Source organism: Nannospalax galili, unplaced genomic scaffold (genome assembly GCF_000622305.1).
Source record: "Nannospalax galili isolate Female #2095 unplaced genomic scaffold, S.galili_v1.0 scaffold1189, whole genome shotgun sequence".
Taxonomy (NCBI): domain Eukaryota; kingdom Metazoa; phylum Chordata; class Mammalia; order Rodentia; family Spalacidae; genus Nannospalax; species Nannospalax galili.
In genome coordinates, this window is record NW_008360313.1 from 2494755 (window position 1) to 2512308 (window position 17554).

Below are 17554 nucleotides of genomic sequence, written 5' to 3' on the forward strand. Positions count from 1 at the left end.
TTCCCTAGAAGGACCTACAAGGTACTGCCTACCCAGGTTCTACCCACCCAGCTGGCATTTCTTCTCCCCTCTCCTTGAATTTGGTACTCCTGCCTGATTGAACTAGACTGAATGTCTCCATGGAACTAGCATTTGCTTACATGTCCAGCTTTCCACCTGGGCTGTTCACTGGCCAGTGCATGCAACATTTCAAGACCCAGAACCAAGTGTCACCTCCTCTAGGAAGGGTTTTCTACCCTTCCATCTAGATTAAGGGTCTGCCAACTCGAACTCGCCTACTTCCTCTGTGAGAATGATGGGAACCACCTATGGACTCTGGAACAACTTGGCTTGTAAGGAATTACAGAACACATGTCTTGGGGACCATAGAATCAGGTTACTTGTTTCTTCTACATGTCTGGAGCAAGTTTTTTAAAAAATATATAAAGCCAGCCTGGTCTATATAGTGAGTTTTAGGACAGCTGGGGCTACAGGGAGACCCTGTCTCAAAAAGACCAAAAAAATTTTTTTTCATTATTTTTTAATTTTATGTGTATGAGTGTATTGCCTGCATTTATGTAAATGCATCCGTGTCATGCAATGCCTGTGGAGGTCAGAAAAAAAGGTGCCAGATCCCCTGGAACTGGAGTTACAGACAGCTGTTAGCTGCTGAGTGGGTGCTAGGAATCAAACCCAGGTCCTCTGCAAGAGCAGTCAGTGCTCTTAACTGCTGAGCACATCTCTCCAGCCCCTGGAGCAGGTTACTTAGTCTCTCTCTGCTTTTGAGTCTTCATCTGTGAAATGAGGGTGAGAACTCTTGCTCACATAGTGAGAACTTCTGCTTACAGCATGAGGACTCAGCATGCTCCTTTCCCACTCCCAGAGGTCTGCCTTCCCCAGTGTCTTCTCACCTGTGTGTTCAGGACACAGTCCAGTGCTTGGCACATTGCAGATTTTCAGGAATGTCCCTAGAATGAGTGAAACTTATGGTCTTTAGACATCATTTGGTTCTTCATGATTCCTGTGAAAACTGATCTTAAGGGATTAACGCCAGCAACAGCATAACTGATCTGGCCTGCCACATGATCCTCATGACCCTTGAAGAGGCCTCAAGGGTAGCTGCACTCCCAAGTGGGCTCTGATATGCCAACCTGCACACTGTTTCCTTTCTGGCATCCAGCTGTGTGATGGGGTACAGCCTGTGACTTGTCTGGGGAGGGCTGGGTGAAGGTGCTGATTTTAGAAGCCTTCATGGCACACAGGAACCCCAACTCAGGAAAGCAGGGCACCCTATCTCCCTGTGACTCCTCTTATCTCTCCCTGTCTTTTTCTAGCTATTATGCTGTCCTGTACCCGATGGTGTATCCTATGAAGATTACGGGGAACAGAGCTGTGATGGCTCTTGTCTACATTTGGCTTCACTCCCTCATTGGCTGCCTGCCGCCCCTATTTGGTTGGTCATCAGTGGAGTTTGATGAATTCAAGTGGATGTGTGTGGCTGCATGGTACCGGGAGCCTGGCTACACTGTCTTCTGGCAGATCTGGTGTGCCCTGTTCCCCTTCGTCATCATGCTGGTGTGCTATGGCTTCATCTTCCGTGTAGCCAGAGTCAAGGCCCGCAAGGTGCACTGTGGCACAGTGGTCATTGTGGAGGAGGACGCCCAGAGGAGTGGGAGGAAAAATTCCAGTACCTCTACCTCCTCTTCAGGCAGTAGGAGAAATGCCTTTCAGGGCGTGGTCTACTCGGCCAACCAGTGCAAAGCCCTCATCACCATCCTGGTGGTCATTGGTGCCTTCATGGTCACCTGGGGCCCCTACATGGTTGTCATCACCTCTGAGGCACTCTGGGGGAAGAACTATGTCTCCCCGACACTGGAGACTTGGGCCACATGGCTGTCCTTTACTAGTGCCATCTGTCATCCTCTGATCTATGGACTCTGGAACAAGACTGTTCGCAAGGAGCTCCTGGGCATGTGTTTTGGGGATCGTTACTACCGGGAGTCATTTGTGCAGCGACAGAGAACCTCCAGGCTCTTCAGCATTTCCAACAGGATCACAGGTAATTTGGGAATGTCCTGAGGCAGATGTCTTCTGGGGACTTTTTCAGCTGCTTAGGGGCTGTCAGTGGATGAGTTCTCAGGATGACTGTGGCCTCAAGGCTCAAAGCACAGATTTTCTGCAGGGAAGGACCACACCAGAGTAGCCACAGTGACTTCCAAGTACCTGCCTACCTCTTAGCTGCTCAAAGCCCTGCTGAGGAGGAGGCCAGCAGAGCCCCTGCTGTACATTCTCAAAGAATTAGACAGGGAACATCATGATTCAGAGATCTGCTTTCTGGGACCCCAGCCAGGGCTTCATGGTCTGCAGGATATAGCCTCTTTTTAGTAGAGAAAAAAGAATCCAAGCCTTGAGTGAAGCCGCCTCCCTGCTGGGCAAATGCTTTCCAGTGTCCCTTCTTTTTGGCACTCTCCCCGTCCTTTGATGGCTCACTCAGCCTGTCCCTCCTATCAAACACTTGTCATCTTGGGCTTTCCCTCCCAGGGGAGCAATTTCCTTAAATGGTCCCTGATAATCTGGGGGGTGTCGATGCCAAACCATAGCCTTCTAACTGAGGTGTCACTGACCTGTAGTCAAGGCTACTCCATCTGGTAGCTGATCCAGCATTAGTCCTAAAGCCCTTGACAAGATCCAGAGTTGTTCTAGCCAGGAATTACATTTTTTCCAGCTTTTTATCTTGTTACATTTTAGATTTACAGGAGCGTTGGAAAAATAGTGCAGGGAACTTCCCTTAGTCTTACCATCTTGCATAACTGTGACACCAGATCAAACCTAGACACTCACATGCCGGGAAAGTGCTTTGCCAGTGAGCTACCCCTGGCCCTACCTTCACACTTCTGTAACGCGTTGTTCAGGCATTTTGTAGAGTGCTCCTGAATAGGTCTTCTAGTGCTCCAAGAATGCTGTAGGGGTGATGGGCTCCTGTTCATGCATCAGATCGGGGCACATGTGTCTGTATGTTTTATTACTAGTTAAGTTACCTTGACCTCTTGGTCAGGTTTGGTCTGTGAGCTTTCTCCACTGTACAGTTGCTGTTGTTCCATTTTAATTAATGGATGCAACAGAATAGACTCTTGAGACTGGGAAAGATCCTATTTTTCTCAGTCTAGCATGCATTGGTGTATCTTGCCCTCCACGGTTATGGCTGTGTTGTTCCGGGCAAGGCGGCAGGAATTTTAGGGCCACGCTGAGGGAGACTATCTTCTAGTCAGGCTTTTGGAACAAGCTTTTGAGGGTACCTCTTTCAGCCTGTAGTTCTCAACTCTTGCCAGATGACTGATCACCTTATCAAACCATCTAGCTAGTTTTTCTTCTTCAGGAAATAGAGATTCCCCACTACTACCCTCAAGAGGGAAAAAGACATGGTTCCTGATTACTATAAACACTCAGGGCTAGAAATGACAGGAGGTCCTGTCCATTTGGCACCTGCCTCACTGCCGTACTTCTTGGACTGGAGTGCTCTTTTTGTACAGGAGAAGTCTGGGACTTTTATTTGACCATAGGAGTAAAAAAAATTCTCCATATCCCATTATTTAGAAATTTGAAATGTCGCCCCCCTCCCCCCCACTATTTGCAAGCCTGCATTTGACTGGCAAACTTTTTTGTTCAGATTTTACAATAATCATTTTTTGGGGGGGGGGTGTTTTTTGAGACAGGGTCTCATCACATAACCCCTGGAATTCCATGTAGAATAGGCTGGTCTTGAACTCACAGTCTTGTCTCTACCTCTTGAGTGCTGGGACTAAAGGCATGTGCCACCACACCCTACAATAATCATTTTATTGGCAAATTTATTTGTTCAGATTTTATGATAATCATTTACCTTCTTGGCAAAAACCAATAGATATTTTCTATTCCAACAAAACTAAAAATGTAGAAAGGGGGAAAAAGTGACAGAATGAGAGAGGAAAGAGTAGACAGAACAAAAAGGAGCATCTGCTTTGTGGCCAAAATTTTCTATGCAAGTTGCTTTTGATTGTCCTAGAAGAGGCTGCGAGATTGTGGGAGCTGGCAGAAAACACCAGCTGTGGTTAGGTTGGCAAGCCCGAAGCCACTGGCGGTCTCAGCCTTGTTCAGAGAAATCAGCCCTGTGGGATAATGGGTTCTGAAACCTTGGCTTCTCCAGGACTGGGAGTGGGCACTGGTTCTGAGGGCCTGATCGTAGCTCAGGCATCAGTACAATAGGTGCTGGAGAGCAAGGCAGAATGTGGGTCCATCCCAGCAGCACACCCTGTGCCATCCATGCCAGGAATAACCATTGTCTTCCTGGTGGGGCGGGGCCATCCTGGCCTTCATGCATGTCTTGGCCCCTCAGTCTCAGGCTCATCAGACCATGCCACTGCCCTCTGTGCACAGGGCTTTGAACTGCAACTGATTCTTAAATGCAGAGAATCACATTCCTCCTCTGCTGCGAGCCCGCTTCTGCTCTCCACCCTTGGGGAAGTCAAGTGCCCTGGTATCTGTCAGGGGTACAAAAGATGACTTGTACTCAGTTTTAGGTCTCCACTTGTGCAACACTTAAAAACTTTTCACCCAAAAAATGCGTAAGTGGAATTAGAAGCTTTCCTAAAAGTTTCTAATGGGCTATGACAAGCAGAATTCCACATGTGCCTGGACCGTCCTGGCTGATTCAGGAGCCAACAGCTTTCCAAGCGCATGACAGTGCTGTTTCATGCAGATCAGAGTTCAGCCATTACCGGTGGATTTTAGTTTTCCTATTCACCTCAAACTAAAGATGCTTTTCCGGGGGGGGATTTTTTTCTCCTGTACCCCAACACAGAATGGTTTTTTCGGGGGGGGGGGGGGGGCCGTGTGCTGTCACTGATCCACCAAGCCCTTCTTCTTCTGAGGTCTCATTAGCAGAAGTTCACAATGAGGTCTCATGTAGGAATTGAGATCTCCCGGACACCGGGAGGTTGCCAGGCAGTGCCATTTCCTGGTGGTGGGGCAGCTTTGGCCTGGAGGTTGCTTTCAAATAGTGCTAAAAGGTGAGCTGAGTACTAACTCTCAGTCTTAGGATGTTGAACTGTAATACAGACTGGAAGCTGACAGGGGGCTTCTGGCAGGGAGAGGGAAGGAGAAGCAGCAAGCACACAGTGCTCTACTCTAGTGGAGCCCACTCCCAGTGATGCAGACCCCCGTGCTCAGCCAGAGCCCAGGAGCCCAACAACAACCCCTGTCCCCAGCTGTGGAGATCGCCCTCTCACCTGGGGCTACACTTGAGGCCCCTATGACGGAGGGCAGAACCTCTCCAGTTTTCTACTGGAAAGGAAGGTACTATCTGTCATTCACTAAGAGGAAGGTGCCTCCTGTCCCTGGTTACTTGGAGAGGTCTTGGAGAGAAGAAGGAAGGGGTAACCCTGGGGCCTTTGAGTTTTCCTACCTTGCTTTTCTAAGTTTCTCTCTTGGTGGCATCTCACATCCTGGTCTTCTTAGGTTCAGTGCCCGCTGCTTCTCAGAATCCTGTCCATTCTTCAGCTTCTAAAATGCATTAGTGCCTTTGAGGGTGTTTTTTTTTGGGGGGGGGGAGTATTGGACCTCGCCCAGCCCCACAAAATATGGTGTTGCTCCATGTGACATCTCAGAGCAGTTATGTCTGCTCTTCAGTGGGAAATGCTGGATAAACACAGGAAGAGAGATACAGTCTCACTGCCCATCTCCAGGCCTGCAGCTGAGCCACAGTGGTCTGGCTCAAGTGATCCCTCTCACTAGAGGAGACCAAGACATCTTCCTGGCTTTTGCTGCAGCCTCAGAAATGGTGTCCAAACCCACTGTGGCCACCACCATCCCAGTTGCCAGGAGGTGGCATTCAAGGACTCCACTCCCCATCAGGCCTCCTGTTAAACATAACCATGCTCAGAGGCCAAGCTCCCAGAGAGGGTGGTCAGGTGCAGGGGAGAGCTCAGGTTCTAGTCTTAGCCTTGTAACCAACCCCCAGAAAAGCTGAAAATCAAAGAGAAAGTTCCTTATGGGAAAAGGCAGTTCTGAGAGAAGCCAGCTGTGATTGTGTCATGTCACCCCCACCATTTTCTCCTTGTCTTCAGGGAAGAAAGGAAAGAGTATGTTCTATCACCTTGCACCCACAGAAACATGAGGATGGATAAAATTAAAGAGCAGAGTTTCTCCTATCTGAGAATATACGGCATGAGAATACAAGAGTGTACTCTATGACCGTGCCTTAGTCTGTTTTCTACTACTGTACTAAAATACTGGAGATTGATTATTTATAATGAACAGAGATTTAGATTTGGCTTATGATTCCGGAGGCTGGGAAGTCTGAAGAGCTCAGCACTGTCATCTGGTGAGGGTCTATGTCTGTGTTCTCTCATGGTAGAAGGTGGAAGTCAAGAGAGGGCAAAAACAGAGAGAATGAGGGGCCAAGCTCACTTTTATACCTAGGCCATTCTCGGGTAACTGACTCCCTTTAGTGATAACCACATTAGTCTATTCATTAGGCCCCACCTTCAGACACTCTGGTCTTGGAGACTGACTTCCCATCACATGAACTTTCAGGGGCACAAACCACAGCAGACATTCAATCTCTCAGGCCTATGTTTTTTATTTCTAAGAGCTTTTTATGTCCATATTTATTTTTTAATAGCCCCTAGCTCTTTTTAATGGCTTTATTATTTTTTGAACTTTATGAGGTACTTAATTATCATCTTTTCTTTCTTAAGATCCTTGCACTGTCTGCCCTTAGATCCATTTTTCTTCCTTTAAAAAAAAATCTCTCTGCTATGCTGGTGCCTTTCTTTAACTGCATGGTGGTCCTTGGCCATCCCTTCAACTTTAATAATAGGACACTGGAAAGCCATTGAGAAGGCTGGGGTGAGGTAGGGCTAGCAGGCAGCTGGACTGTAGGGTGGTCCAGCCGAGCCCTCTCACAGGCTACCTGCTGTCTCCGCCAACATGTCTTTTGGGGGGCTGACTGGTTTTCCTGGGGAAGAGTCCTCCTGTAACTTCCATTATTTTATTTCCTCAGTTTTGACTGGGTCCCTCTGCCCCTGGGGTCTCCAATGCCACAGCCCCCTGGTTCACTCTCTCTGCTCTTTTGCCAACACTTGGGATCAGATAACTGAAGTGAGTTGGAGTCAGAGCCCACCTGCCTGCAGCCCTGAATGAGAAGGAGGCTTTTCCAGGCCTCCCACCAACCTCTCTATCCTGAGTTACTCTCTTTTGTCTTCATTCTTTTGCTTTCCAACTTCTACAAACTCCACCTTTGGAAAGACTTTTTTGGTCTTTTGAGACAGGGTTTTCCTGTAGTCTCAGCTGGCCTGGGACTTGCTAATGTAGCCCTGACTGGCCTCGATCTCACCTGCCCCTGCCTCCAGAGTGCTGAGATTCACCCAGATCATGTGAAGACTTTTTTTGAATATTTAAGTAGGATTCCTGAGGGTAAACCTAAAGGTTCAATTTCCCATGTGTAACTGGAAGGTCTCCTCACAGGACTGCTTACCTTAGATTTTCCTCTGCTTGCTTGCCTTGGTGTCTCACAAGGTTAAGAGGTTTCCCTGTGGGGAGTTTAGTAAGTCCTGAGGAAGCAGGATGGAAACAGGATGGGAATGAGGGGCAAAGTCAGGGAACAGCCAAGGTCTTCTGTCTTTCAGTGGGTCAGGACTGAGTTTGCAAGGGAGAGCATGTGGAATAGAGCCCCTATTGGGGGACTGAAACCATAGAGTCAGCTGCCCAACATGGGAGCAGATGCCCACCCAAGCAACCTGTGTTTATACAATCAATGCCAACTTCGCCTTTCAGACCTGGGCCTGTCCCCACACCTCACGGCACTCATGGCAGGTGCCCAACCCCTGGGACACAGCAGCAGCACTGGTGACACTGGCTTCAGCTGTTCTCAGGACTCAGGTAACCTTCATGCCTCCCACAGCTCTCACCTGGGTTTCCCTGATGCAGGTGAAATTGCTGCTGTGAAACTCATCTGTTTGCTGGGAGGAGGAGGGGCAAGCTCGGTTTCTAGTCGTGGCTCTTAGCCCTGCAGCTTTTCTGTGTCTCTATTCCCTCCTTTATTAAATGGGTCTTTCAGTTCCTGCTCTCCTGCCACGTGGTGTTATGGGAGCTTGAAGGTAAATGAAAGCCTATGAAAAGCCTATGCATTACTCTAAATGTAATAGCCATTTGGCCGGTCAGGCCCTGGAGTCAACTTACCTGATTCTCAGCTTCCTGCTGGCCTTTTAGGAGCTGTGGGTCTTAGGCAAGTTGCTGAATCTCTACATCTTAGTTTCCCCATTTGGGAATGGGGGTAATTGTTCCCTTATCAAAGGGTGGCTGTGAAAATTAAAAGGTATATGAGTGTGAAAACTTATCTCAGGCCCTGGCACAGAAGAAGCCCTCTGCCCAGGTCGGCTGGCCTTGCTTGTTCTATGCCCTGCCTCTCTAGGGGGAACTCCAGCTACCAGAAGAAGCACATCACCACACATCCTCCAGCCATGCCCTTTAGCTACTACTGCCAGAGAGCTTGCACAGTCCTTCTGCTCCTGTGTTTGTGGGGAGTCCTGAAGGCCACAGTCTGTTTTTACTGAGGGGCGCTGGGTGGGAGTCATATGGACTGAGGCTGGCAGTGGCTCCTCATCCACCCAGTTCACAGATCCAGGTACGAGAACAGAGTCAGCTGGCTACTTCTGAGGCTGATGCTGGTTGATGTTCTGGACTATGGTGGGAGTGGTACCAAATCCCAGAACAAGCAGCAAGCTCTACAGTGGGTGCTTCTCCACTAGCTCTCCTGGGAGCCTTTGAAAAGTCATCTCTGGGGCTGGGGACCTAGCTGAGCTGAGCCCAGGCCCTGGCCAAGGCAGGGCTCAGTGAGTGAATGTTGACTGAACATGGGGAAATAGCCTGCGGAGGCAGAGACCATTCTTTCAAATCACAGAGGGTGCAGAGCTAGGGAGCAGTACTGCCAATGGTCCCTGGGATTCTGTGTGTTCTGAGCCCTCTGCGCTGCCAGATGAGGGGCCATCCTGAGGGAAGATCCTGCACCACAGAGAATTCTCTCTGACTGATGACCCCATGTAGGAGCCAGCCACAGGCCTACCCTCTCCCCACCAAGGGTTTCATGACAGTATCCTAGAGTAACAGGAAACATAAGCCAAGGCAGAGGTGACTGTGTATGAGGGGTTGAGGGGGGTTACACTGTGTGTGTGTGTGTGTGTGTGTGTGTGTGTGTGTGTGTGCATGCACAGGCCAGAGCACCACCTCGGGTACCTTGGATGTTGTTCCTCAGGTGCTATGATGTGTGTGGTGGCCCCACCCCTGTCTGCAAACTTCCAGAATGGGATGATACACAGGCTGTTTCTCTCTTAGGCAGATGCTGCAGGACAGTTGGCTGCACCTGCTTGTGGGATTGAAGGATTGGGAGACAGGGTCATGAGGTATGCAGAGAGGGGGAAAAGGCAGCCTCAGTGTTTCTAGTCACATGTGCACAGTCTGCCCTTCGCCTTAGGGACGGATGTGATGCTGCTGGAAGATTGTGCGTCTGATGACAACCCTCCCTCCCACTGCACTTGCCCACCCAAGAGGAGGAGCTCTGTGACATTTGAGGATGAAGTGGAACAGATCAAAGGTGGGTTTATGGGACTGCTACAGTAAAACATAGGGACAAGGAGGGGATCTTGGGAAGTTTTCTTAGCTCAGCTAGACCTTTGCCCCCAAACATACTAGGGCTACATCACCTCTGCTCATCCCTGAGTAGTACAGCCCTGCTGATCTTACTCATCTCCAGTCCCCACAGGCACCTGACTCAGCAAGTAGCAAACAGGTTAATACAACCGTAGAAAACCACACACACACACACACACACACACACACACACACACACAGCACAAGCTCAAATTCCAATTTACATCTCCCTTGGGAAACAGCCTGATTGGATAGAATAGTTTCTGAGCCCTCCCTAGTTTCTTTCCTTTATTGGTGATGTGCAGTTATAGATCTGAAGCTGCTCCTCTGAGCCTGCTGATTCATAGTGGAAAGAAGGCCCTGTGAATGGAGGCCAAACTGCCATCCTGATGTTTACCCCAACACTGACTAGTGTACCTGAGTACTTGAGCCCTGTGAGGATATGCATCCATTGTCTGCGCTCCTCACTTCACCTATTGACACCCAGCACCCTTGTTGCCTCGGGGACCTGGGTTAGTTTCCCATTCCAACATGATAAGTAGACAGTGACAGAGATGCCAGTCAGGCTGCCCGGGATGTAAGAATCTCTTTTCATTTGAAATCTCACCAAGTGAGAAGAGCCACTGGCATAACAGGGACATCAATGTGGTAAAGCCCCAGGGCCTTATGACATAAATGCTGAATATGAAAATAAATGTGGATCCATTGTTAATTTCCCCTTCCACCCCTCTTCCTGAATTCAGAATGAGGAGGTCAGAGAGGAAGATATTTAAGCATCTGCTTCTCTGGCAAAGCAGATTTAAGAGTAGAGCTAGCCAGCTGCCTTGCGGGTTTATATTAAAGGGAGTCAGACTCTTCTCCAGATCCCCAACCACACAGCCAAGCCACCCCTTTGTGTCTCCATCATGGGGCAGGTTGGTCATAGGGCAGAGCACCCTCTGCAGGTGCTGAAAGCAAGCAAAGGGAGAGCCCCACAAACACCCCAATCACAAACTGTTCTTGTTCTGAAAACAAATCTGTCCAGGAACCCCTAAACCATAAAGCTCTGCAAACAAGTCCTTCTGTGGAGGGGGAATGAGGGCCCTAAATCCTTTACCCAACTCCCATGACTCAATTTATATGCACAAAGGTACTTAAGTTCCCCTGCTGTGTGGCATGTGTGGCTACTGCGGACTCCCACTGGTCAGTAGTCCCCCTCATTGACTAATAAAGGTCAATTTGGATTGTTGAGGTTGGTTGCTTTTCTTTTCCACCTGTGAGTCTTTCCATTCCTATTTGTAACATTTTGGTGCTAAAACCCAGGAGAGAGTTCTGTTTTAAACTCTTAATTCCTAACTGCAAGGATTGACACCTTCCCGGAGCCAGGTGTCTTCTACTCTTCCCTCCCAGAGAGTAGGGTACAAATTGCTTGTTCTCCAGAAAATGTGAGAAGTTACTCCCCCAGACATCCTGAGCGTTAGGCAGTGAGGTCTGTAACAAAGGCTGTGAAGTTAAGTGCCACCTTCATTCCTCTTTCCCATTCATAGTTGTCAGTGGTCCTAATTAGACGTAGGTGCAGGAACTGTGTCAACTGCCATTTCCAAACATGAGGGTCTCTACATGTAGGTAAGCTCTGAGTGAAATGGAGAGCCAGAGACGTAACATTTGTGTCTGTGCAAGTTTATGACCAGACACTATGCTCTTCCAGAGGGCCAAAAGAACAAAAGTCATTAAAAGATGTAAACATTGTGATAGCATTAGTGGAAATGTTAATCAAGGCTTTTCTAGGGGCCAGTCCTAGGCTAAACATCTTAGAGAGAATTCACTCATTCATCACAGTAACCCTATGAGGTAAGAGAGTTCTCTTTACAGACCAAGAAACTGAAACTCAAGTTAACACCTAGCATTTCTTGGGTGGTAAATTGGGAAACCAGAGTTTTAGCCTGGGGAATCTGACTTCAAAACCCTTCTGTAATCCCCAGCTCCCCTCCCCTCCCTGGGGCAGCGAAGCAAGTCAACAGAGGTCAGTCTTATTGCTGGGATGGTCATGGGTCTTCCTCTGCTCACCTTTCTGCTTTTCCCCACAGAGGCTGCCAAGCACTCTGTTCTTCATGTGAAGGCTGAAGTACACAAGTCCTTGGACAGTTATGCAGCCAGCTTGGCTAAAGCCATTGAAGCTGAAGCTAAAATCAACTTATTTGGGGAGGAGGCCTTGCCAGGGGTCTTGTTCACAGCACGGACTGTCCCAGGGGCTGGCTTTGGGGGCCGCCGAGGCAGTAGGACTCTAATGAATCAGAGGCTGCAGCTACAGAGCATTGAAGAAGGGAACATCTTAGCTGCAGAACAGAGGTGAGGGGCTCAGGGGACTGGGGCCACAGCAGAGCTACTGGAGTGTGAAAGGATTCCCCCTACTGCCTGTGCCAGGGCCCTGGAACACATCATCTCTCTCAGTGGGACAAATGTGGGGAAGGAAACATCTGGTGTACAGCCACCAGAAGGACTGAAATTGTCTCCAAGTCTCTGACTTTAGTACCTGCTGGGAGAGCACATGTGGGCTGCTTCTAGGTCCCAGGGATGGACCCAGAGACTTTCAAAGCACAAAGAAAAAGCAGCTGGAGATGTGACTGGGGCTTGGGGAGGTGGGGTATACTGGGGAACTAGAGACCACAGGCTTAACAGGAAGCCACCCTGTGGATCATCTTCATAACCTGTACCCAGCCTGGTCCAGTCACACATACTCTCAGAGAGGCTTCCGGAGGTGAACCCTGCTCAGTGACCTCACAGGACAGCACAGCCCCTCTCAGTATTGCAAGCCCATCCAGGGCTCCATGGGGGTTGATCTAGACTGTGGGGTTACCAGCACTAGATGGTCCAGAGAGCACTCAAGAGCAGAGCACTCTAGATCTCTCTTGCCCTGGTTATGACTTAGCCTTGGTGGGACCTCCTGTTGATGCAAGTAGGAACAGCCCACAGGCCATCTAGGATGGGCCCCACCCCATCCACCTCCTTGTTGATTCTTTGGTATTTGAAAAGGGAGAAACCACTATAAAAGACAGAAGGGAGAGTACCAGGTATTTCATTTCCAGAATTTAAAAAACAATTGAATAAAAACAATTGGTCAGGGTCTATCACAAGACTGGGGCTGTGATGTCAAGCTGCGGGGGCGGGGGGCAACTCATGACATACAAAATGAGATGCTTGAGTGACTAACAAACACACAGGTGGCCTCAACTTGGGGCAGGCCTAAGGTAAAAGGAACTGAGTTTGCAACCTCGGTTATTGGTGTAGCTTGGCCTTTGCATGTGTCACTTACATATACTGTTACTTCTCTAGGTTGTTTGTGAAATGATTCCAGCTCTGGTCTTTGATGTCTTCTGAATTTGTAACAGAGATGGGAACAAACTGAAACATGACCCATGAACCAGCATTTGTATGCTTTTGAGTGTGGCCCTAGTGAGCACACGAAAAGCTACCTGCCCACTCTGGTCCTGTGTTCTGGTACCACTCGATTGTTTAGAGCAATGCAAACAACTGAATGCCAACCACTGAGACACAAGTGTGAAGAAAGAGGGTCCTGCAGCTGAGGGGGAGGGCAGGTGGGATTGTTGGCTTGGCCCCCTCGGTCTCTCTTTGAGCTAGAACCAGTAGTTTGGTTGAGTGGTTGCTGTGGTGACTCTGGAAGCCAGTCAGTCCCCTTCCTCTGAGTCTGGGTGCTTAAATAAGCGTTGTTCAGGACTCTCCTTGCTTTGGTGAGCAGAGGTAGACTCCAAGGTGAACCTGCCCTGTCTGCTACTAGGCAGCTATTCCAGAAAGTGAATTACCTTTCAAGTGTTTTCTTTAGGATCTGCACAGCTGCTAGTGGTGCAGTGTCTTTTTCCTCTGGTCCCCCGGTTTGTAGGATACAGAAGACATGAACCATGGGGCCTGCTTCTGTGCAGTTAATTTCATTAACACCACCAACTCTGGGTCAGTAGTGCTGGGGGCTGGAGAGGTTCTAGAGGAAGTAGTAGGCAGTAGAGGCCAGGTGCTGCTGTTGCTCCTGGCAGCACTCCTGTGTATGTTTATATATTCCGTATATACCCTTTTCTGTCTGAAGGGATCATATTCCTTACTAACCAGTATGCACAAAAGGTGGACAGAAACCTTGACCTCTGGGATGAGTTGCCAGTTAGTGCAATAAATTGGCTTAAGACCCAAAGGTTGGAGAGCTCTTTCCTGATTGCCCTGGGCTGGGCTCTATAGAAGATCCCGAGGCCTCTGAGCCCTCCTGGCTGACCCCATATTTGCTGGAACAGCAAAAAACTAACCTAGAAACATTGCGTTTCACTGTCATGCTCCTCCTTTTTTTGTTTTTAAATTGAGTGAGGCCCATTCATTCACTCATCTGACACTGCAGGTCTGCAGAGCACCTCAATACATGGTAATACCAGAGTGCTTGCCATCTAAAAGAGATGCCTGGGAGATACTGATGCTGATGCAGAGCATCAGGCAAATATTACAAAACTGTGCTCCAAATCAGATGAGTACTGCAGCCAAGGTGCTAAGGATAGGTCTGTGAAATAGGTGACTGAGCTGTTTTGTTTTAGAGTTTGTTTCATATTCAGGAATTCCAATTTTCCCATTTAAGCTAGAGAGAGAAGTGGGTGGGGAGAGAGAAGAGGTAGTCCATACATTCTATCATCCTCCTTTGGAGAACACTTGCATTTGTGTAGAAGCCCAGCAACCCAACTAAACCCAGCCCCATTAACTGCAAAGTACTGTACAGTGGCAGGACTGAGGTTTTCCTGAGGGAACCCATGGGTAGGGGCAGGTAGGACAGTTGGTTACTTGATGCTTAAATACCTCAGTCCTGTGTCTTTGGATTCTGACAAGTTTTTTATCAAGACTTCCCCCTGACTTGCCTCCTGTGCTGTGCTCCTGATGCCAGCTATGGGGGCTGCTGTATCCCCGAAGGCTTGCCCCCCCCCCCCCACTACAGTGCATACAATCAGCACTGGGATTCAGGACCTAAGACACAAGGTGGCAGCAGTGTGGTTGTGAGACACAAGATGATTAACATGGAGACTTGTTGGCTGCAGGCAGAAAGCTCTTCCCCTCTGAGCCCAAGGACTGCAGGCCTTGGCCTTGGCAGGTGATCCCTACCTTATGTGAACCCATTCGAGTTCACAGGTTCTGCCTGCACTGAGCTGTGTGCTCCTAAGTGAAATAATGCTCCTGGGACAGGCAGGGTGGAGGACCCTTAGGACCATGGTTACCTGGTGCTAATGTTCTTAGATTCTCATTTGTATGTGGTTTCACCTCCCAGCAAAGAATTAGACCACCACCAATGAGATTAACTCAGTATTTGCAATAGGGCACTGTTGTTTGGGTCAGGACAAGAGGCAAAAGCATTGCTACAGTGAGGGATCTTGCGAGTCTGTTAAGATACAGCTGTGTGAGGGTTTCTTCCAAATGAACAATGTGCTTCTGAGACAGACGACTACAAATTAGGGACATTCCTCAGGTGGACCTTACAATGAACTGAAATGTGTCCAGCCTTGAGCCTTATCTATCTCCTGCATGGAAGGAATAGTAAGGGTGATGTGGCTAAACAAGAGGTCAACAAGTAGCATGTGCTAAGTCCTACTTGAACATCTAAGAGCCTATTTTGTGCTAGGTACTTAGTTGGGAACTTGAGATGCTCTATCTCCCCCTTGCTTCAGTGTGCAGATGGGGTATGGTGATGGGTGTAAGTTCAGATCTCTGGCTGCCACTTACTAGCTAGTATTCCTGGGCAAGTCATTCAGTATTCTTACATCTGTAAAATGAAATTTTGTAATCTATTTGTACATGGGGACACAATACAGGAATGCTGCCCTCATAAGGTGATTGTATGGACTACGGGAAGACATGCTTGTGGAGTTTCCAGCACAGGATATGGGGTAACTGATGGAGCTGAAGCCTTCCTGTTTTAGAGGGATCTCTAACAAGAAGTGAGACTCTTGGAAAGATAACTAGCCAATGTAGGATAACTAAGTTGATGTTGAGGGCTGTTGCCAGAATTGTTTGCTATGCAGTGCAAAAAGACTTCTGGGAAGTGATGCGGTGAGGAAGGGAAGGCAGTAGAAAGGAGGGTGCAAAGGCTGAGTAGCATTCGGAACACAAGAGGTTTGCAGGAACAAAATGAGCTTTTCTATTAAAGTCTTCCTTTCATGTTAATGGCGTGATTGCAAAAAGCTGAACTATTTATACATTGCCCTGAGTCAAAGATAATGTGTAAAGCCCCAAATCACATCAATTCAGCCTTGACCTTCCTTACACCAAGAAAAGAATTCTCCCCTCAAAGTGCCTTTAGGTGCTGAAGACCACTCTGTCCAGCAGTGATGGTGAATTGTGGCTCTTGGTCCCCAGAAGCACTAGTCTTCCAGGCTTCTGGGGGAAGGGGCAGAGGGAGTACAGGTCCATACCATTATCAGAATGTGAACAAACCCTAGGAAGCCTGTGGGAGGGAAAGGGGAAATCAAGTCTTTACCTGAGCCATGGACCGTGGTTGTGATTAGCCCATCAAGGACTACAAGAAGCATCAGGTTGGTATTGTCCTGGGGATCAGTGAGAGGGGATACATAGACTCCAGGATGGTCAAGGGAAACCAAGGTCTCAAAGTGAGGTGAGCCAGAGTCAGGGCCAAATCCCAGGTCTTGGTCATGAGAAAGAAGGAGCTAGCTTTGTCGTTCAAGGATGAGAAATGGGGATTAAAAGTCATCTTATCACAGTAGGCCAGCTGGACTTCATTAGCTAGGTGAAAAGAACCAAGGGGTTTTTGGGTATTAATATCTGTTGGCCAGGCTTAAAAAAACTGAAGGTCCAAAGTAAGGCAACTGATTTTCTGGCAAGAATTCAAAGCACAGGACCAATCCATACAAAATTACCAAGAGCACAGTTTTGGTCAGTGTAATTTTTAGGAAAATATAATACACCAAGCTGTGTTTATTTCAAAATGCATTTTTTTAAAAAGCAGTATTAATGGCTTGGGAATTAGCAGCCACTTACAGTTTTCCTTTTGACACCATTCGAACCACCAAAAATTACAGGTGAGTCAGTTCCTCCCAGAGGAAAAAAAGTCCCAGAGGACTTGAGGGACAAGACCACGTTAAGTGTGGTAGAAATCCTGCGTGCCTGGAAATGGATGTAGCCATCAGTGGTATAGGCATGCTTAAAGGAGAGTCTTGTGCTGTTCTGATGATAGACACTTGGAAGAAAAAGTGGTTAAAAAACTGGGCATGGTAGAACACGCCTTTAATCCCAGCACTTGGGAGGCAGAGGCAGGTGGAACTCTGAGATCAAGACCATCCTGGTTTACATAGTGAGTTCCAGGCCAGCTGGGGCTACAAGGAGAACTTGTCCCAATAAAATAAATAAAATTAAAATAAAACAATCCAAGCTAATCCTGAATATATTTAACTAGAAGTTTTTGAATGTGTTTTTGAAGATGAACATGTTTAGGGTTATTATATATAAATCAATATTTATGAATAAGTAAAAGTGTATTTAGAATAGTTTTATTTACCTGATTAAATGTTTTTGGAATATGTGTAGCTGTGGAAATTGTCAATTTGCACTTGAACTTAAGCTCATGGACTTTTCTGGATGCCTGTCCCTTTCCGTCATGTTCTACAGTCATATTCCTATCTCAGCTCCCCATGGACTAAAAAGAGGACTAAGCAAGAGGGAGATTACTGCAGAATTGGGGGTAGGGATGCTCATATTAAAGTCACTTGGATATATCCATCTATGACTTTTTCATAAATTCCCCAAGGCAACTGAGCTCATGGATTATTGTTACACTGCCACGTTCTACACTAGAACATGGTCTTGTGCAAGAACAGCCAGTGTTCTTAACCGCTGAGCCATATCTCCAGCCCCCTCCAAACCT

At 47.9% G+C, this 17554-nt stretch overlaps 1 protein-coding gene across 17 annotated transcripts in view; it reads left to right on the forward strand.

The window, feature by feature from the left end:
• Gpr161 (G protein-coupled receptor 161) overlaps positions 1-17554 on the forward strand; it is a 63777-nt gene that overhangs the window by 39039 nt on the left and 7184 nt on the right. For 16 of the 17 annotated variants that reach the window (XM_029559503.1, XM_029559502.1, XM_029559507.1 and 13 more), the window contains 4 exons: positions 1314-2038; positions 7792-7896; positions 9488-9607; positions 11730-11991. In XM_029559503.1, coding sequence (XP_029415363.1) covers positions 1314-2038; positions 7792-7896; positions 9488-9607; positions 11730-11991 — 1212 coding nt within the window. Of the gene's footprint in view, positions 1-1313; positions 2039-7791; positions 7897-9487; positions 9608-11729; positions 16532-17554 lie in introns of those variants that run through there. The other variant, XM_029559515.1, reaches the window with a different exon arrangement.